At 38.1% G+C, this 18,590-nt stretch overlaps 1 protein-coding gene across 2 annotated transcripts in view; it reads left to right on the top strand.

Annotated features, from left to right (window-relative positions):
• CPNE3 (copine 3) overlaps positions 1-18,590 on the top strand; it is a 35,476-nt gene that overhangs the window by 3,606 nt on the left and 13,280 nt on the right. The window contains exons 1-8 of one of the 2 annotated variants that reach the window (XM_072410963.1): positions 1,226-1,247; positions 10,083-10,222; positions 12,034-12,213; positions 13,738-13,812; positions 14,555-14,626; positions 14,838-14,921; positions 16,157-16,246; positions 17,362-17,460. In XM_072410963.1, coding sequence (XP_072267064.1) covers positions 10,091-10,222; positions 12,034-12,213; positions 13,738-13,812; positions 14,555-14,626; positions 14,838-14,921; positions 16,157-16,246; positions 17,362-17,460 — 732 coding nt within the window. In that variant the 5' untranslated portion in view covers positions 1,226-1,247; positions 10,083-10,090. Of the gene's footprint in view, positions 1-1,225; positions 1,248-10,082; positions 10,223-12,033; positions 12,214-13,737; positions 13,813-14,554; positions 14,627-14,837; positions 14,922-16,156; positions 16,247-17,361; positions 17,461-18,590 lie in introns of those variants that run through there. The other variant, XM_072410962.1, reaches the window with a different exon arrangement.

Genomic DNA, 18,590 nt, shown 5'->3' with positions numbered 1-18,590 from the left:
CACGTGTACTAACCTTATACTATGCAGGAATTGTACAGGACGTGTCAGTATATCATCCACGTGTACTAACCTTATACTATGCAGGAATTGTACGGGAAGTGTCAGTATATCATTCACGTGTACTATCCTTATACCATGCAGGAATTGTATGGAAAGTGTCAGTATATCATCCACCTGTACTAACCTTATAATATGCAGAAATTGTACAGGAAGTGTCAGAATATCATCTCGTACAATAACTGATTACATAACATTGGAATGATTGTATACAAGATCTGGGATTGTGACATTACATCTTGTTCTTTTGTTATCTATATTACCAAAATGTAATACTTTATGTCATGGAAGATAACATGGAGTTGCAGAATTGTGACCTTACTGACTCATCTATTCCCTGCTGTAATCATTTGGAAAAAGGGATAGAAAATGTGACATACAGGTGTTGTATTCTGTGAAAGTCCCTGCTCAGTTTGTTTGAGGTCAGTTTGTCCTGATTGAATCCTGCAGGTCTAAAACTTCCATTCATGTTATATTGCGTGGTGTAGTGATTCTCAACCAGAGTTTGCTAGGGGTTCCTTTAGCTATGAGCAATTTGTTACTCTTGGATCAGTTTAACTTGCATCAGTGACCTTTTGGCTTTCTGCAGGGGTGACATTCTTCCCAATGGTCATCAGTGTAAGAGGCACTCTTATTACTGACCGCCGCATCAATGAGCTGTGGATATAGTAATTGAAGTAGAGGTTCCTTGAAAACCTGAAAGTTATTTGAAGGGTTCACCCATATTAAAATGTTAAGAAAAGCTGGTAAAACGTATAGTTATCTTGAGGGATTTTACAGATGTTGTACAATGTCAGCCCCAAACCATTTGCATATAAATACATGTAATAACCAAACCTATCTATGTACAATAGATACATTGATAGGTAGACCTAAAAGAGATTGTACAATTGTCATCAGTTTAGGAGCCTGATCCCCCAATAAACTGGTTTTTGCAGAGCCCCCCTTAGACTTGAAAAGTTTTTTAAGGGTTCCCTGTGGAGTAAAAGGTTGGGAAAAGCTGGCTTAAGGGAATCCTGTGCCACAAACAATGTATTGTTATGGCAGAGTTGCACTTGTGTTCCATGTCTGATATATCCCATCCCTTGTCAGGTGCCAGTGTAACCAGATATTTATTTTTTTTATAGCGCCAACGTATTACAGACCGTGACACAGGAGGACCCTGCCCTGAAAAGCTTACAATTTAGGAGGTGATATATATATCACACACAAGATTAAGGAAACATTTGTATTTGGATTCCCCATCCTCATGGATATCACACCCATCTCCTGCACCTGACAAGTTCTCTTTAAACCAAGCATACAGTAATTATAGTGTAGGCAGTGCACTGTGTGACACCCCAGGCTAGGCTTGTGTAGTAACCAGTTTGGCAATGCGACAATTTTCCTGTAATGTGAGACACAAGTAATTGTGATGTTTCATCATTTCATGCGTTAAATCTTTGTGCAATCACAGAATAATGTACAGCTTTATTAAAAATGTCTAACTCACATTTAGGACTTCACATGGAGGAGTGCATAGCAGTGTACTTACCAGGTGCCTGATAGGTATTTGAAGTGCTAATTCCCTGACTTTCTCTAGCTTTAGGCATATATGCAGCCACAATGTTTTTTCTTAGTTTTGGATAGATTGAGGTAAGTTTAGTGCCCCCTGTCAGGTTTTTATTGCTATCCAGCTATCTTAGAAAGATTTCCCCTCACTGTTCTGTTGTTATTAATAAATAATAAACTGTATTCATATAACACCAACATATTAAGACAGAGGTGTACAATAAATAAAGGTTGGAAATGACAGACAAATACAGACAGTGACACAGGAAGAGGAGAAGACCCTGCCCCAAAAAGCTTACAATCTAGAAGACAACATTACCACACAGTAAATGAGGGCAACTTTCCAAAAGTATCACAAACAGTAATACAAAAATATTAATATTTCAATCATTGGATTTTAGTTCTTGCAGTCGCGAATGCTCTGTATTACACCTAAGGCAGTCTGTAAAGTACAATGATTGGGAACTCAACTGCTCCAGACTGACCTTAAGACATCAAGGGATTTTAAAATCTGCTTTTTTTCTCCTAAGAACCAGCTTGGCAGCATTGTTTGCACCTGGGTTGATGAGTCCTAAAAGGTGTACTGCAGCATGGTGCATGGCTCCTGATGTTTTCAGGAAGCTCTATACAGTGGACCTCCAGCCATTCCCATCAACCATGATCTGCCTGCATGGCATAAAGAATCACAGCAGTCCAGGTTTTCTATTAAAAAATTTAAAGATCAAGTTTGCATCTACATTAATGCCTAACTCACAGTGCACCACCCATCGACCTTTCAACAAGACAATCTTTTTACACATCTCCTTGACACACAGCATGGTTTCTCAATTAGGGTTCAGCGGAAGCTTGGGGTTCTTCCAGAGGTTGGTACAGGTTCCTTAAGTATTCAGCAATTTGTACCTCTCGAGTCGGGTTAAGTGTCACCAATGAACATTTTGTAGCCATTTGTCCCACTGGCTAGCATATAAGAAGTATTCTTCCCACTGATCATCATGCTAATAAACTGTGATCTGTGGATATAGTGGTTATAGGAGGACTTACCTGAAGACCTTTTTGTTCAAGGGTTCCCCTACGTTTAAAAGGTCAAACAAGGCTATTCTCCAGATCTCCTCCAGCAATGAGTAGCCTAAATTGACACCGAGAACAATGCATGGTATATGCACATATGATGACCTAAATCCCGGCTCTTCTTCAGGCTTTACCATGTAACAGGTTTTTGACCTTATGCACCAACTGAATGTATTTATTCTTCTTCAGTTGGATGATGTGGGCTTTATTGTACTTTGGAGATTTAGGGACATCAGGTGTTGTAAAGAAGTTACTGAACTGCACTTGTCAGGGAGGAGGCGAGCATAGCTGCAAGACCTTCTTTTTTTAATGTGAATTCTACCTGTGCCCAGAGATGGAGTTAATTGTGACTTGTATGTACATAATTGTTTTACCATAGTAGAGCTGCGTAAAAACATTTTTTTTTCTTTTTTGATTATTTCCAGTGACAGTAGAATAAACAAGTGCAGTATACAAAGTGCTGTTCTATTCTATGGGGAGGATGAGTGTGAGGCACCCTGCTGCGTTCCCCTCCATAAGAGCAGATTGTGGTCATCCCTATTCAGCTGTTTAGCATTTCACACTGTACACACATCACACTTCCATCATGATTATTCATTCTGGGTGACAATGTAGTGCCTGTGGATACAGGGTAGGTTAGGTCCTAAAGCAGAACTAAACCCTGGGGATTCTCGCCTATGCCCATTCCTTATTCTTCTTCTTCTCCTTCTTCTGTATTTGGTATTGACATCCACAAGGGAAGCCAAGATTGCTGGACATTCCATGTAACAAATGCTGAGGTGTGCATGCCATGTTTGACAGATAAACAGTGATCAGGCAGGTAAGAATACTTATTGCAGAAGTTACCCTTTTTGCAAAAAGGACCTGTCTGATATTAATAAAATATGTTTAAAAGGAACTTCTTTAAAGCATGATTAGTTACATGCCTTTACTTTGTCCGTGTAAAGTCCCATTCTTCAGATATGCCCACTTCCTGCCTGTAGAGTTGATGCCAATCTAAGGAATGAAACTTCACATAGAGAAAGTAAAAGTATGTGAATGTGAGGCTTGATGTCTATCATCACTGGGTGGGGTTAGATCATTTTCCCTTTTTGGCTGACATCTTTACCTTCCTGCCAAATGCAGCCAGACTCATGTACTTTGCAGTGTGAATAAATATTTTTATTCAAGTGCATGTTTCTTTGGATCTGCTGATTGTTTTTTAAACACGACTTTCTCTGAAAGCAATCTGTGCTGCTTGTGCACCTTGTAATCACATGTCTAGTTTGAAGTATCTAGTGTTTAGAAATCGCATTATTAGCTATCACACAAATTCCTTATATAGAATTTGATACCGCTTCCTAACAACACTAGGATTTTATTTGTAACCATTATTGTTTTATTTTCTACAGTAATTATATTGTTTTTTTTCTATTTGTTCTGATATATTTGCTTCATGCAGTTTACAAAAGACAGGTGCACTTCTGCATGCACTTCACCTTATGTGACCTTAGCTGGGTCTGCAGACTGCTGACTTGTTTGGTTTTGCTGCCTCTGTTGCATCATGAAATTCTACAGAAGAGTCTTTTGTGTGTTTGGCTGCACGTTCCTTTTGCTTTCAGCTTTTATGCCATTGACACTTAAAAATGTGGGCATTTGTTGCTACTTGTTTCTTGCTAGGAAATATAAATTTTTAATGACAAATGTGAATTTAAAATTGATAACGAGAAAGTATATGCAGACAGGTTATTGTAATATTGGTCTAAAGGAATGAAAAAGCTAAACCAGTGTAGATTTAAAGCAGAGCCCATAACATAAGGGATCCAATGTCTCTTTCATTAAAACTACAACAGTTTCAGACTAGCTGGAAATCATTAAAGTATGGACTCTATGGTTTCTATAAAAGTTTAAATTAGTAGCCCTGAGAATGGTTCCTCCCTTTAGGTGAAGTGTAGTAAAACTGATCCAATGCCAACCCTTAGAGGTACATATACAAACAAGGAAAAAATCCAAAGAGAAGAAGTTTTTTGGGCATAACCAGCACTGGGCGCCTGTCCTTATTTTTCAGCAGAGCTCCCAAGCTTGAAATCTTACTTTAGAAATTTGATCCCCATTAAATAAGACATTCGTCTTCAAGGTTTACTCTATAAAAGCAAGAAAAGGTTCCAGAGGGAAGAATAGAGCTTTCGGCAATTCTTAAAACTCTAAAAATGGCAAAAGCTACCTGCCACAATAATAAGTATGCATCCCACCTAATGTGGAAAAGAAAGTTTTAATGTTCATGGAATACAAAGAAGAGTCTTGATGCCAAATGCATTTCGCAATTTGTCTTCTTCAGTGGAGACAGAGACAAACAAAAAGTATAACAAAGTATTGAAAAGTGTGTTATGTCAAATGTTTGAACAATATCGGATGAATATTGTATAATATATTTGAATAATATATTTGTAATCAGTCCTTGCTTCTATAGACTAAAGCTACGTACACACGTCCAATGGTTCCCGCCCGATAATCCGCTCAGGGCCGATATCGGACGAGAATCTGGCATGTGTACGGCTCCTGTTGTTCATTGTCCGAATGACTGTCCTGGCGGATCCACGGACAATGGAGGACGAACGATCGTAATGGAAGTGAAGGGGAGGAGAGCACAGCAGGGTCATCCCCTCCGTCACCGCCCCCCCCCCCCCCCTGTCAATAGAGCAGAATGGTGCTGTATGTACAGCACTCGTTCATGCATCGTGCAGTCCTTTGTCGTTGCAAAGGATCGTGAAAGATCTTTTCCAACGACAATAATTGCACGTGTGTATGCAGCTTAAGCCTTGGGGATGAATGCCTTAATTCAGAAGGATCAACTTTACAAAATCAGACCTGCAAGCTTGGGAGCTCTACTGCAAATTAAGGTCATTTGCCCAGCGCTGGTTATATTCAAACAGTGCTAACTCATAATGTGAATCAATAAAAAAAAAAGCAGATTTTACTGTCTTGTTAAATAAACTTGGTTGTGTTTGGCAAGGAACTGGAAAACATTTGTGTGTGCATAGAAGAACTATAATGGAGGAGTGCCACAGATGCATTGTGAGCTTTAGTTGTAGTTGTCTCTTAGAATTCTCATTGAGTATTATAATTTAGGTTTTACCATAGTATTTTCCTTTACAGTGGAGTCACATGCTCATCATGGTGGTTGGGATTTTGCCATTATGATCAAGTGTTCATGACATACTGGTGAATATGGCATAGCTGCCTCCTTATGTCTTCAGTCTCCTGTGTCACTCCTGTTATCCCCACCGATGTCTTCACATGGTCATCTTCTGGTTTCTGTTTGATTGAACATTTTTGGATGTTGAAAATGTATAGCACAGATGCATCTTAGAAGGAAGTTACCAGATGGTTAGGCAGAAGCTTCTATATAGGGACCTACAGAGACTTTTCTGCAATAACAGCCTACACATGAACAATTGAACAGAAATGTAGTCTCCACTTTATAAAGTACTCTTGTCATAAGAGAGGTGCAGGAATGGTCTCTGGTGCTACTAATACAGATCTACCCAGGAGTTGGTCTTTTCATCAAAATAAATAGCAAACATGGAATGCTGAATACATGTATGAAGAATGTACCTGTCCTTGTGGACATCTTGACACCGATTTATTAAAGCGCTCCAAGACCTGCAAACCTGATAGATTTCATCCAGGATTGAAAACATTTGCTGAAAATTTTCAAATGATTTTAAGAAATCCATATAAAGTGTGCTGGATCACCATGTTTCTCCCATGGAAGTCTATCTTCTCCAGTCTTGATGAGCTTTAAAGTGTCCCCGTTTTCCATACTTGTTTCGGTTAGCGTGACCTGATAAGAGGAAAATTATAGTTTTTGATGCCCCAACAGGTCATGAGAAGGTGATCAGCTGGAAACATACAATTTATGTATCCTATATATAACTTATAGATCATATTAATCCGTGCATGGGAGTAAAGTATATAAAGGTTGTTTTGCAAAAATGAGTGTTTACTTGTTAGCTAGAAATATGACATAATTGAGTGCTGATGTTGCTATTTTCCGGATATGTGAAAGAAATGTCAAAGTTTCCCCTGCCTGACTCTTGCCAGATAGAGGATAAGACAATGGGAACTCTGTGTTACTGCTTTTGAGCATTGTACGTCCAATAAATTTAAGTATCACTTTTTGATTGAGCAGCACCTGAGTGTTTCATGTCATTCCAACCATTCCTAAAATTTGTAGTTCCACAATAACTTTTCCCACCTTGTTACATAAGGTATGAGGGTTCCATTGCTGCCCTCTCCCTTTAAGTTAATATATACAGTGTCACATTGAGCAAAGTTACAGTGACTCTTTGGGTCAGTGTTTTTCAGCCAGGGTTTCTCCAGAAATAGCTGGGGGTTCTTTGCATTGCAATGAGTAATTTCTTATAAACGTTTTAGATCACATTGGCTATTTGTAAGGCTATGTACACACATGCAATAATTGTCATTGGAAAGAATCTTTCATGATCCTTTCCATTGACTAACGACTGCATGATGCTCATGTACATACAGCACCATTCTGCTCTATGGGGAGGGCAGGGGGAGAACGACGAAGCGGCACCCCGCTACGCTCTTCCCTTTACTTCCATTACGATCGTTCGTCGTCCATCATCTATGGATTCGCCAGGATGGTTGTTCGGACGATGCACAACGAGCCCTGTGCACACGCAAGATTCTCGCCCAATATCAGTCCTTAACAGATTATCGGATGAGAACCATTGTACGTAGCCTTAGGGTGACAGCCTTCCCAATGGCAAGCAGTGTAAGAAGCATTCTTCCTACTGACCACCACACTAATAAATTTTGATCTGTGGATATAGTAATTATAGAATGGGTTCCCTTAAGACCTAAAAGTTATTTCAAAGGGTTCCACATGTTAAGTAGGTTGAGAAACACTGCTTTAGGGTATTGGTTGTGTTAAGTAAAGGTCTTTTTGTAGTTATTTTACCTCTCCTGGCTGGACAAATAATCAGCAGTGTAGTGATTAAAGGAGATGAAAGTAACCTTAGAATAAACAGATTGCAGAATGTCTGATGAACTATGTTCTTTGATGGTAGTTACAGGGAGGAGGAAGTAATATTGTGTGCAGCAATGACTATTCTCTTTTATACACTGACATAAAGGAGATAACACTCTGCCAGCCTGATAACCAGCAGCTAATTTACAGCATTGTGCAGCGTTTGGGGTGTGGTGCTTATTCATTATTTTAGGAAATACCATTAGTTTTTCAACCATCAGTTTTTTTAGCATATATAACAGTAGGCTGCAATCAGAAATAATAATTAAATACTGTCCACATTCTCTACCTGCCCAGTACTAAATTCAGCCAGGCATTGCTGTGATGCACCATACAGCTCTGTTTTATTTGCAGTCCAGTGATTTGGGAACAGCTTCTTGAGATGTATATTCCTAAACACCAGCAAATGTTCCCTGCAGTAATCACATTCAGGTCTTCCTGGATAGTTTATTTATGTACACATTCTTTACCTAAAGAGCAACAAGTGAGATGAATACAGTGTCAGCATTGCATAGGGATTATTTGCTTCTGCAAAGTTTTATCTGATTAGTTATAGTAGACATAGAGAGGAAGATGCATAGTGGATTTAGGAACTGCTCCTCTACTTCATTTAAACATTGTTTGCATCAGTTCCATAAAAAGGTATTTGTTACACTTACCTTGCCAGATAACTTGTTACTGATACATTTCTGCTGTAAGTGTTCTGAAGACTTTAGATCCCTATTCATCTATGTTATGGACAAAAGGAGAAGTTCTAATAATCCTGTGTTGATTCTGCTTTTTTGATACAGTATGGAGCATTGTCATATTAAGGCAAGAAATGTGCTACTGGTTGAATCTCCAGGTGAAAATAAAATTAAAAATAAAAGCCCGAAAAAAGAAAACAAATGTAGCTGCCACATTTAAAAACTGCAAGCTGCACTACATTAAACATGAAAAAATAAAATTTGCCAACAGATAGAATCTGTTGGTAGAAAAACTTTATACATTTCTTCTTCATTCTTCATGGACATTTCTTTATCCACTGCAGTCTGCCAGATTACCAGTACCAGAAGCTTCAGTGTTCTCCCCTCCCTTTCTTCCTCTATAGATCTCAACATATACACCGACTAAGGTTGCGAACTGTGACCGGGTCATACCATAGTCCTAAATGGGCAAATGTCAAAATGACCTGGGAATGGCAGATCCCGAGGCTATAAGATCCTTTCCAGCAATGCATGAACCAGCATTGTACTTACAGCACTGTTCTGATCTATAGAGAGGGTAGGGGGAGAAGGAAGGAGCAGCAGCCTGGTGCGCTCTCTACCCTTTACTTGCATTACGATCGTTCATTGTCTATCGTCCATGGATCCGCCAGGGTGGTTGTTTGAACGATGGATGATGAGCGCAGTACACACGCAAGACTCTCGTTCGATATCGGACCTATTGTAGGTAGCCTAAGATTGACACACTTTATTAAATATTGACCTTCAAATTATTTTTTTGCATTCCCTAATGCTCCATGGTAAATGATTTTCAGGAAAAGCAAATATTCCTCTTCCTTTAAATACTAAATGGTATGTAAATATTGAAGCCCAGGGGGAGGTGAGGATTGTGTATGTTGGTAAATACACAACTATCTATTATATCTGACTTTTAGACATTCTCAGAACCCCACTTGTTGTTTGTATCATCCTTGTTTAGTGTAAATGTTCATCATGTCTGCTGTATATTGTTCATTGTGTCATAAAGTGATTCTGGGTTCAGAGCAAATCCAGCAAAGAAGAATCCAATCTCACCTGGGGCTTGTGATTAAGCACTGTAGCTTAAAATGTGTTTAGACATTTAATAACATGTGAGCCTCCCGGTGTTTTCCTTGCATATTTAATCTTCTGGTGGATTATACGCACTCACCTGCTGCCCCTATGCACCAGCAAAGCTCCCAAAAAATGCCACGCAATGGCAGACTCCCAAAAGACCTGAGCAGACTCCTTTCCTGTGCTGTCAAGAGTGCCAGTGTTGTTGATTTTGGACTTCTGCTGACCTCTCTGGTTATAATTCCCGTTCCTGTGCAACCCTGCAGCTAAATTTACTATTTCAAGCTCTTGTTCAGTAGCTCTAGATATTGGGGAATATTTGACCTCCTCCCATTTGCAGTGCTTGGAATCTGAGCTGACAATTGCCTGGAAAAATCATCCTAAACACACATTGCAAATCCTCCGCCAAGAAGGAGGTACCAAATGTGATCCTCTTCCTTTTTAGAAATAAAATGACATAGTGTCTAGCTTTCTGTTTCCAGAATAGGTTAAATTCAAATTGGAACAAGTCATCTTTTTTTTTATCCTGGATAACTCTGTTTAATGGGAAAATCCATTTTTTCCTTTTCTTTCAGAAATTCAAATGGCAGCACAATGTGTGACCAAAGTGGAGCTGAGCATTTCCTGCGACAACCTTCTTGATAAAGATATTAGTTCCAAATCTGATCCTTTGTGCGTTCTGCTTATGAACACCAGTGGCCAGCAATGGTTCGAGGTATGTATCTTTATCAGTATGATTTATCTACTGATTAAAGGCAGAAAAATACCTATGTACATAATAATGTTGCAAAAAAATGTGAAAGGTTCTGTAACTTGTCTGAAGTTAAACTTTAAACTAAATGTTTTATATTTGTATTTTTTATATGTGTGCTAGAATGATCTTTGTTTTGCCCCATGATTTCTGATTACATACAATACATCTGTGCACAAATGCATATAGGACCTGATTTCCTAAACTACAGACTATTCACTTATAAAGTAAATGTTCCCTTTACTTAGGCTGCGTATACACATGCAATAATTATCACTGAAAACAAACAACTTACGACCGATGAACGAGGATTGTTGTTGGACACGAACGACTGTCCCGGCGGATCTGATTGGGCGACGCTCGTTCGCAATCTATTTTGTGTACGGTCGTTCAGTGATCGTGGATGGTTCTGCAGTACACTTTCCCCTTTACATGTCCGTTCCTGCATCGTTCAAACAATCGTATCTAGGATGTGTACATTATTGGTGGATTATATTTGAACAATCGTATTGTTACAGCATGTACAGAATTGTTCAAAATAATCGTGCATAATCATTGATCTGTCGTTAGTCGTTCGTTTTCCAATGACAATTTTTGCACATGTGTACCTGGCCTTAGTAAAGTGAATGTTCCCTGAGCATAATAAAGTGAATGTTCCCTGAGCATAATAAAGTGAATGTTCCCTGGCCTGGGCTTTATAATTTAGGAGAAGCTATGTATACTTTGAATGGCCAGTCATGTTCAAGGAAAATTAAATAGAAGGATTTTTTCATGCATGTGATTGTATGCTTGAATTTAACACTAATTTGGCATTTAGAAAGTTCAGTGAACATCATTGGGTCTGATTTTTCTTAAAGCTCTCTAAGACTGGAGGGCATAGGCTACTATAGGTGAACCTGGGTGATCCAGCAAACCTGAAATAGATCTGGTCCAAACTTTTGTAAACAAATAGCAAAAGTGCTAAATCACTAAGGTTCACCTATGATAGTCTGTCTTCTGGAGTCTTGAAGAACTTTAATAAATCAGACCCAATGTCTGACTTCTTTGTCTCATTCTGTTCAATTGTTCAGTACACACGAGCATTCTATTCAGGGAAAACTCAAATGAACAGCGGCACTGCATCACCTGATTGTTTTAGTGGTGCATTTGTGTGCCCATCCCAAATTCAGAACGTAAAAAAACAAAAACAAAAAAAAACTCTTGTCAGCTTATAACAAGAAATTATCAGCTCCAGGGATTTCTGGCAGAATCAACAAAACCTGTGCAACCTCTTTTTTTGATGTACATGCAGGGCTTCCCTAACTGATCTATTAAATTGTTTTAATGAGTATAGTTCCTATACTACATATCATGTCATGTAATCTTCTAGATTTACCGCCTGATTTTATGGCCATTTTCAGGAAATTGCTATATACTGTCTGCAAAATGCTGAGATTTTAATCTATCATTATGTTTTGTCAGGAAGCAGTTGACTACAGTTCATAGATTGCATACAAATGAACAAGTGTGAAGAAAATAAATCCTGACATTTTTAATCTTCCTGCTCTTGCTACCATTTGATTGTACTTTATATTTCTTGTACTTTAATCTCCTTTCTGTACTATATAGTGATATGGCCCACCTGCAGAATGCATTACGTTTATATCTAATTAGATGGCCCTCTTTATTGTATAGTTGTTGGTTAACCTAAAAAAAATGTGATATAAAATGTGTAGGCCAACATGTCTGAATTGCAGATATATAGGTAATGATGTTCTGCATTTTGTTGTGTTCAGGTTGATCGCACAGAAAGGATTTCAAATTGCTTAAACCCAAGGTTTGCCAAGAAGTTTGTAATTGACTACTACTTTGAAATCGTTCAGAAAGTGAAGTTTGGCATCTACGATATTGACAATAATACCTACGATCTAGGAGATGATGATTTCTTGGGAGAATGTGAAATCACCCTGGGACAAGTAAGTACCCTTTCCAGTCTAAGCTGAGACTAAAACATTTCCAGAGAACAGTGTGGGCAAAGAGACCGAGAGGGACACTATTGTCATTGTACTTATTTATGTAGTTAGATCTATGAATCTTCATCCCATAGTAATAAAATAGAACCCCAGTCTAAAGAATGACCTGGGTATTGTTTTAAATATATAGCTGCACACTTTTATCAGGAAAAGATTTGCTTATATGCAGTTTACTATTTTACATTAATAAAGCTGACCTACAGGCAGAAAAAAATTTGTTCTGAATTAACTTTCCCACCTTTTATGTAACTTAGAACCTCTGGTACTGAAAACTTTGTATTTGTAATACAACATTTAGAGGGGTTACTTTACCGCCTTCTTGTATTCAAGACCACTTTTATGTTGGTGGTCACATGTTGTGTTACTTTTCTGTACACAAGTGGTGAGATGATGCATATTTACCCCAGAAATTTGTTTAGGGTGGGTGGGAAGGAGCTGTAGGCGGGTGGCAGTCCTGGTATTGTGAACCAACTGTTCAGTAACCATGAAAAACAGCCGGGAGGTTACTGAAAAGTTCAGCTAAAAAGGGCTGGGGAGAACACTGTGATGTCGCTGCTTGCTCTAGTGGAAGGACATGGTTGTCTCCAGATAACTTTAATTGACAAGTGAATCTGTAAACAATTCTTTCCACAATCTTGTCTACCAAGAGCTAATATTATCAGTGGTCTCCCCAGCCCCTTTTAGCGTAGTGCACTACCTGGCTGTTTTTGGGTGCTTACTGAAGAATTGGGTCATAATACAGGGGCTGCCACCCGGCTACAATTTCTTCCCACCCGGCATAAAAAAAATTCTGGGTTTAACACTGCTATTACTAATCCTGTTATCATAGGAAGTGTAATTTATTAAAGAGGCATTAGAGTGAATCTGGGGCTTCAATGACCCCTCCTCACTATACCCTGACATAGGCAAAAAATTTTTGTTTCAGCACAGTTCCAAAAAAGTAGGGAACAATACCAAAAGTTACTGATTAGTAATTGGGTAGGTTAAGGGATGAAGAGGTATTAGAACCTGTGTTTTATTGGCTTTATCTTTCGGCCAGGTCTGATAAAAAATCTTACTCGGCAGGGTAGAAATGTAGTTGTGTAAAACAGATCAGAATGCTAAATTAAGCCATCCAAGCAAACACAACTGTAAGCTGCTGAATTATTGATTTGTACTGAAGAAGTGACCCTTTGTCAGTAAATTACCTTTTGTGGATATATTTCTGCCAGCAGTGGCACTTGGTATACTACTTATAGTGCCAGCTGCAAATAATTCTGATGGTCTGGGGTTTAGGACGGCCTCTGCATATAAAGAAGACATTCCTATGATCATTCTGATTCTAGTCACTTGGGAGATCCAACATAGAGGGTCACACATTTTTCCCTGCTGAAAATGCAGAAGAATAATTGGAAACCCATTGCATGATATTAGGCAGGTTCTATTTATTGCTTAATAATATTTTCATTGCTGTTTTTTGTTTTTAAGATTGTCTCTAGCAAGAAACTTACCAAACCACTTGTGATGAAAAATGGCAGACCAGCAGCCAAAGGAACAATAACGGTATAGTCCTCTATCATATCTTGTTTTTGTTTTTTCTTTTTTGCATCATTCTGTTTTTGCTGATTTATTTGACAAAAACCCTTATGCCTTTTGTATGAAATGTAAAGAAGGAGTAACGTTTCAGCTTTATCAAATGTAACCACAGTGAAATTGCAACATGCACAAGGTTCTTTATGACTGGTGGCTTGATCAGTATTACAGAGCTCATAAGCTTTCCATGCCTTCCTTATAGTTCATTGTTGTGTTACATCTTCTGAAGGAGCAGATCACATCTCTCTTCCCAATACTATTCTGCATTCTTTTTCTGTGCACTTATGAATGCAGTCATCAGTTGAATACATTTTGTGCAACTATAAGTTTTATTATTGATTGCAGCCTTTGATTTTTTAGGCCACATTTACAGCTTTGCATTGTACTGTGCTGCATACCATTTAAATACATGAGAGTTGCGCTTGTTAAAATTGATATCAAAGACATAACAATCCAAATTTCATTCCTATGCAGAACATAAAAGTAAAAAAAAAAAGAAAGCTCTATTTTATCACACATCTTTGGAACCCCATAGAATGCCCTGTATGTTTTTGGTATGGTGGTAGATGTGGTTTTCTCTTCCCTTCCTTCCACAGTGCATTATTTAGTTTTAAGGTTCTCCTATAAATATCTTGGATCTCAAAAGGGAGAATTTCTATTGCATAGTGCAACTGTTGTTTTACTATTTGTTTCTTTTTTTATATTATTTCAGGTATTTGCAGAAGAGATTAAGGATAACAGAACAGTACAGTTTGAAATGGAAGCAAGAAAATTGGACAATAAGGTAAAATGCTGATTTTTCTAGTGGTGTCATTTCAGATACTTGCAGCTTATCTTAACTAATGAAATGTGTTATTATATATATAAATATATATATTATATATTGAAATGTATATTTTCATGGCTATTGGTCCATGTACAGTTGTCTTGTGGGTTCTGAGAATGGTGAGAAATGTCATGTATAACATTTACTGATGTGCTTGAAAATGTTGCAGGATTTCTTTGGAAAGTCGGATCCTTATTTGGAGTTCTACAGGCAGGGAGATGATGGAAGATGGCAGATGGTCCACAGAACAGAAGTAAGTGCATAGGTAATAAGAACCTAAAATGAGGAGCTATTTATTAATACTGACAAATTAACTTTAATGTAAATGAATACCCAGCAACCAGCCATTTTTAAGGTAATAAAGCCATACCAGAACCAATAATATAAAGTTATACAGATGACTGTTTAGTGTAATCATGTTAGAATCCCCCCGTGTGCACTGCAAATGTTCATATCTGCACCTGCAAGTTATTAAGGGATCTGTTGTGCTTCTTGGCAGTTTCTTTATTAGAACAAATGGTGAAACTGCCAGTCTGATAAAGGGTGCATTCACTGTCTGTTTTTAAATGATCTAATCAAGAATGGCCATCTGCAGAGCTCATTTGTACCCATGAACACCACTAAATTTGAATTATCATTACATTTTTTTTTATTTAGAATTTTTTTTATGTTGTTGAGCCTGAAAATAGTTCTTAGCCACGAAATCACCTTCTGGATAGCAATTTAAGTCTGTGCATGTTTCTTTGAGAAAAAGCACTGTCGCCTCCTAGCACTAAGTTACACCCCTGCCCTTCAGATTTACATGTCCTACCTATAGTAGGCAGTAGCGTCTATGGCTGTTTGATGCATCAGGCAGGGTTCGGTGCCAGGAAGGGTGTCCATTTTTCTTGTTTAGAATTTGAGATTCCATACACAGCCTGGGTTCAGGGTTCCAGGGGCTTTAAAGTGACACTGTGATTGATTTGTAGACTTTTTGATTTGTAGCAAAGGGAATCCCTGATAACGGCATCATTAGGGATTCCCTTTGCTCAGCCAATCACGGAGCGCTAGACTTGAATATGGAAAATTGTTACCATTGATCTCTAGTGCTGAATTGCTGAGCAAGAGAATCCCTGAAGACAAATCAAGCATCATCAGGGATTCCCTTTTGCTCAGCCAATCACAGAGTACTAGAGGTGAATGGGGAGACTTGTCCTCATTTGCCCCCTAGTGCCTGGGGATCCCATATTGTTAGAAGTCCCACGGCTGTGCTCATGACATGAATACAACAATGGGAATCATCCTTTCATTGTGGGATAACCGGTTCCTCACATTAAAGAGGTTGATAAAGTCTGCCTTCTGCCAAACCCACGTAACATTTTCATTTTATATTGTTAAATGAATTTTCAGAAAATTGTAACCCATGAATGAATCTTATTTCTTAGAAAACTAATAATCATGTTCTCTATAGGGAATGCAGACATATAATGATGTACAATTCTTTTCCAGGTGGTTAAAAATAATCTGAATCCTGTCTGGAAACCCTTCAAAATACCACTACGTTCCCTCTGCAATGGAGATATGGAGAAGCCAATCCGGGTAACTGATACTTTCTAATAATATGTTTATGTAAATGGTGCATATGTGCCTGTAAACATATAACCACCAACATTTTACTAATGCCTGTTAAAATAAAGAAAACATTGTATGTAGACCTGTATGACAGCAGTAGGCTCTGTTTCAATGCCCTGGATGGAGTAATGGTTCAGGTCCTTAATGCCCAGTTTATTTTATATAATCTTATAATCTTACAATTTAACTAGTTCCATCAGGAAAAAAATATGGAGGCTGCTATTGTTGGTTCTATCTGAAAGTATTAGTTCTCTGTCTGTCATTGCAATGCAGTAGTTTAGCATTGACCTGGAACAAGGATTTAAGTCTGACAACAGGCAAATAAAGTATGTAAATTGAGTCACAACCTCTAACAGAAATACAAAAACTGTCTTATGGTCGCACTTTTAACCTTCTGCAGTGTGTTTGGTAATCTTAATGTGCCTGCTATCTTCTACTACAAACATTTCACTGACCAGGACATGACACGGAACAAATCCTTCTATTCAGTGCCTCATGCATGACTGCTTGTCTGATGTTACACTGAATTGTAGCTGTATTTGATATGTTGGCCTTATGATTCTGTAGAGACCAATTATGATTTACTTTATATTTGAAAGATTTTGCTAACAAAAACAGCAAATTGTTATCTGATCATGTTTGCACTTTAAAGCTAAACCCAGAGAGAATAAAAAACTATTTTGGTATGGTAGGGTTATGTAAATACTGTTTATAAATAGTAATATTCCTCATTACCAAATTATTTACAGAATCTATACTGCTCCTTGACCCCAAAAGCGTTTTATGCTAAAATGCTTCCAATAGGCAGAAAATGCATTCAGAGGAACCCTGTAATAAGAGAAATACATGAACTGTCTTTGCTGAATTTCTTTTAAAAATGCTAGCTGCCTGGCTGTATTTTCCTTGGGGGCAAGCATGTAGCAAGTGATATCTCCGAGAAGTTTAAAGCCCTATATTCTGCAGGTTTTCCGCTTTGTTGTACTCTACAGAATGATTGGTATAAACGTGCAAAATACACGCTTAATATATTAATAGTCAGACTGAGTTATTAATGTATCCTAACTGGTACTTTTGTTTCTCAGGTTGAATGTTATGACTATGACAGCGATGGATCACATGATCTCATTGGAATCTTCCAAACCACCATGTCAAAGCTTAAGGAAGCCAGCCGCTCAATGCCAGTAAGTGTCCCAAAGAAGTCAAATATTGCCAGCTACTATTTAACTCTAGGATTAAAGTAAATATCTTTTAAATGTCTGCTTGGCTCCCACCTGCGTTGGATTGCATTTGTTGTTGGTTGCAGCAAAGAAAGTATCAGTACGATATTTCCTGCAGCATTTATAAAAACAGGGAAGCACAGATGTACAGAGCCAGAATGCTGCTTGTAGGGTTTATGAATACTGAGCAGCAAGTAGGGATATCATGCTGATACAGGGTAGCCCGGACTCAGCCCCCTAAATTGACCTCATTCAACCCATTTTTAATGAAGACAATTGAATAAATTTAAGAGATATTGCCACTGTGTTAGAGAATCTTGGCATGCAGCATCAGATTTAGGAATTAGCTTTGTTTTTATTTTTTACTTTTGTATACCATGGGGAAAAAGGTGAGATCTACTGTCAGTTCTTTATTGCTGTGTCCTCCATGGAGAAATCACCCTACTTTTTCCTGGACGAGAGGTAATGGGAATCTTACAAACAGAGACACAAGCAAAATAAAATATCTGGCATAGGTCAGATAAAATATAAAATATCTGGCAAATTCTTTAAGTGGCAAGTATCTCTAATGTGTTGTTACCCTGTCACAGGCACCTCTGGAGGTGACTACAAGCAGTCCTCCTGACACAGATTTTTCAGGCATGTTGAACTGTTGTCACTAAAAGTCAGTGCAGATTAATGATATGCAGGTGACCCAGAAGTTCAAATGTTATCAATATCTGCACACACTGCTTTCTGCAATGCAAGTCACATGGTTGTGCTGTGAGGTTCACAAGCATCAATGCAGGGAATATATTTGGTGATGGGGGGTGTCTGTATTATTGCTTCTTAGTTATGCATTAAATACCTTCTTGTTGTAGTATATATGTATATATATATATATTAGATTTATTTTTACAAAAATGCTAACCAACATATTTTCTTTTCCTTTATTGATGAACAATAGTAAACATTTTATTATTATAATAATTGTGTTATAGTCAAGTTTTTATTTTTTGCTACCTGTGTCCAGCTTGTTGCCCTCTACTGCTCTGTCATATTCTTCTTTTCTGTAATGATGCCCCCTGGTGTCCAATTACAGTAACAGACCTATA

Source organism: Pyxicephalus adspersus, chromosome 5, assembly GCF_032062135.1.
Source record: "Pyxicephalus adspersus chromosome 5, UCB_Pads_2.0, whole genome shotgun sequence".
NCBI lineage: Eukaryota > Metazoa > Chordata > Amphibia > Anura > Pyxicephalidae > Pyxicephalus > Pyxicephalus adspersus.
This window is presented reverse-complemented; position numbering and strand designations above follow the sequence as displayed.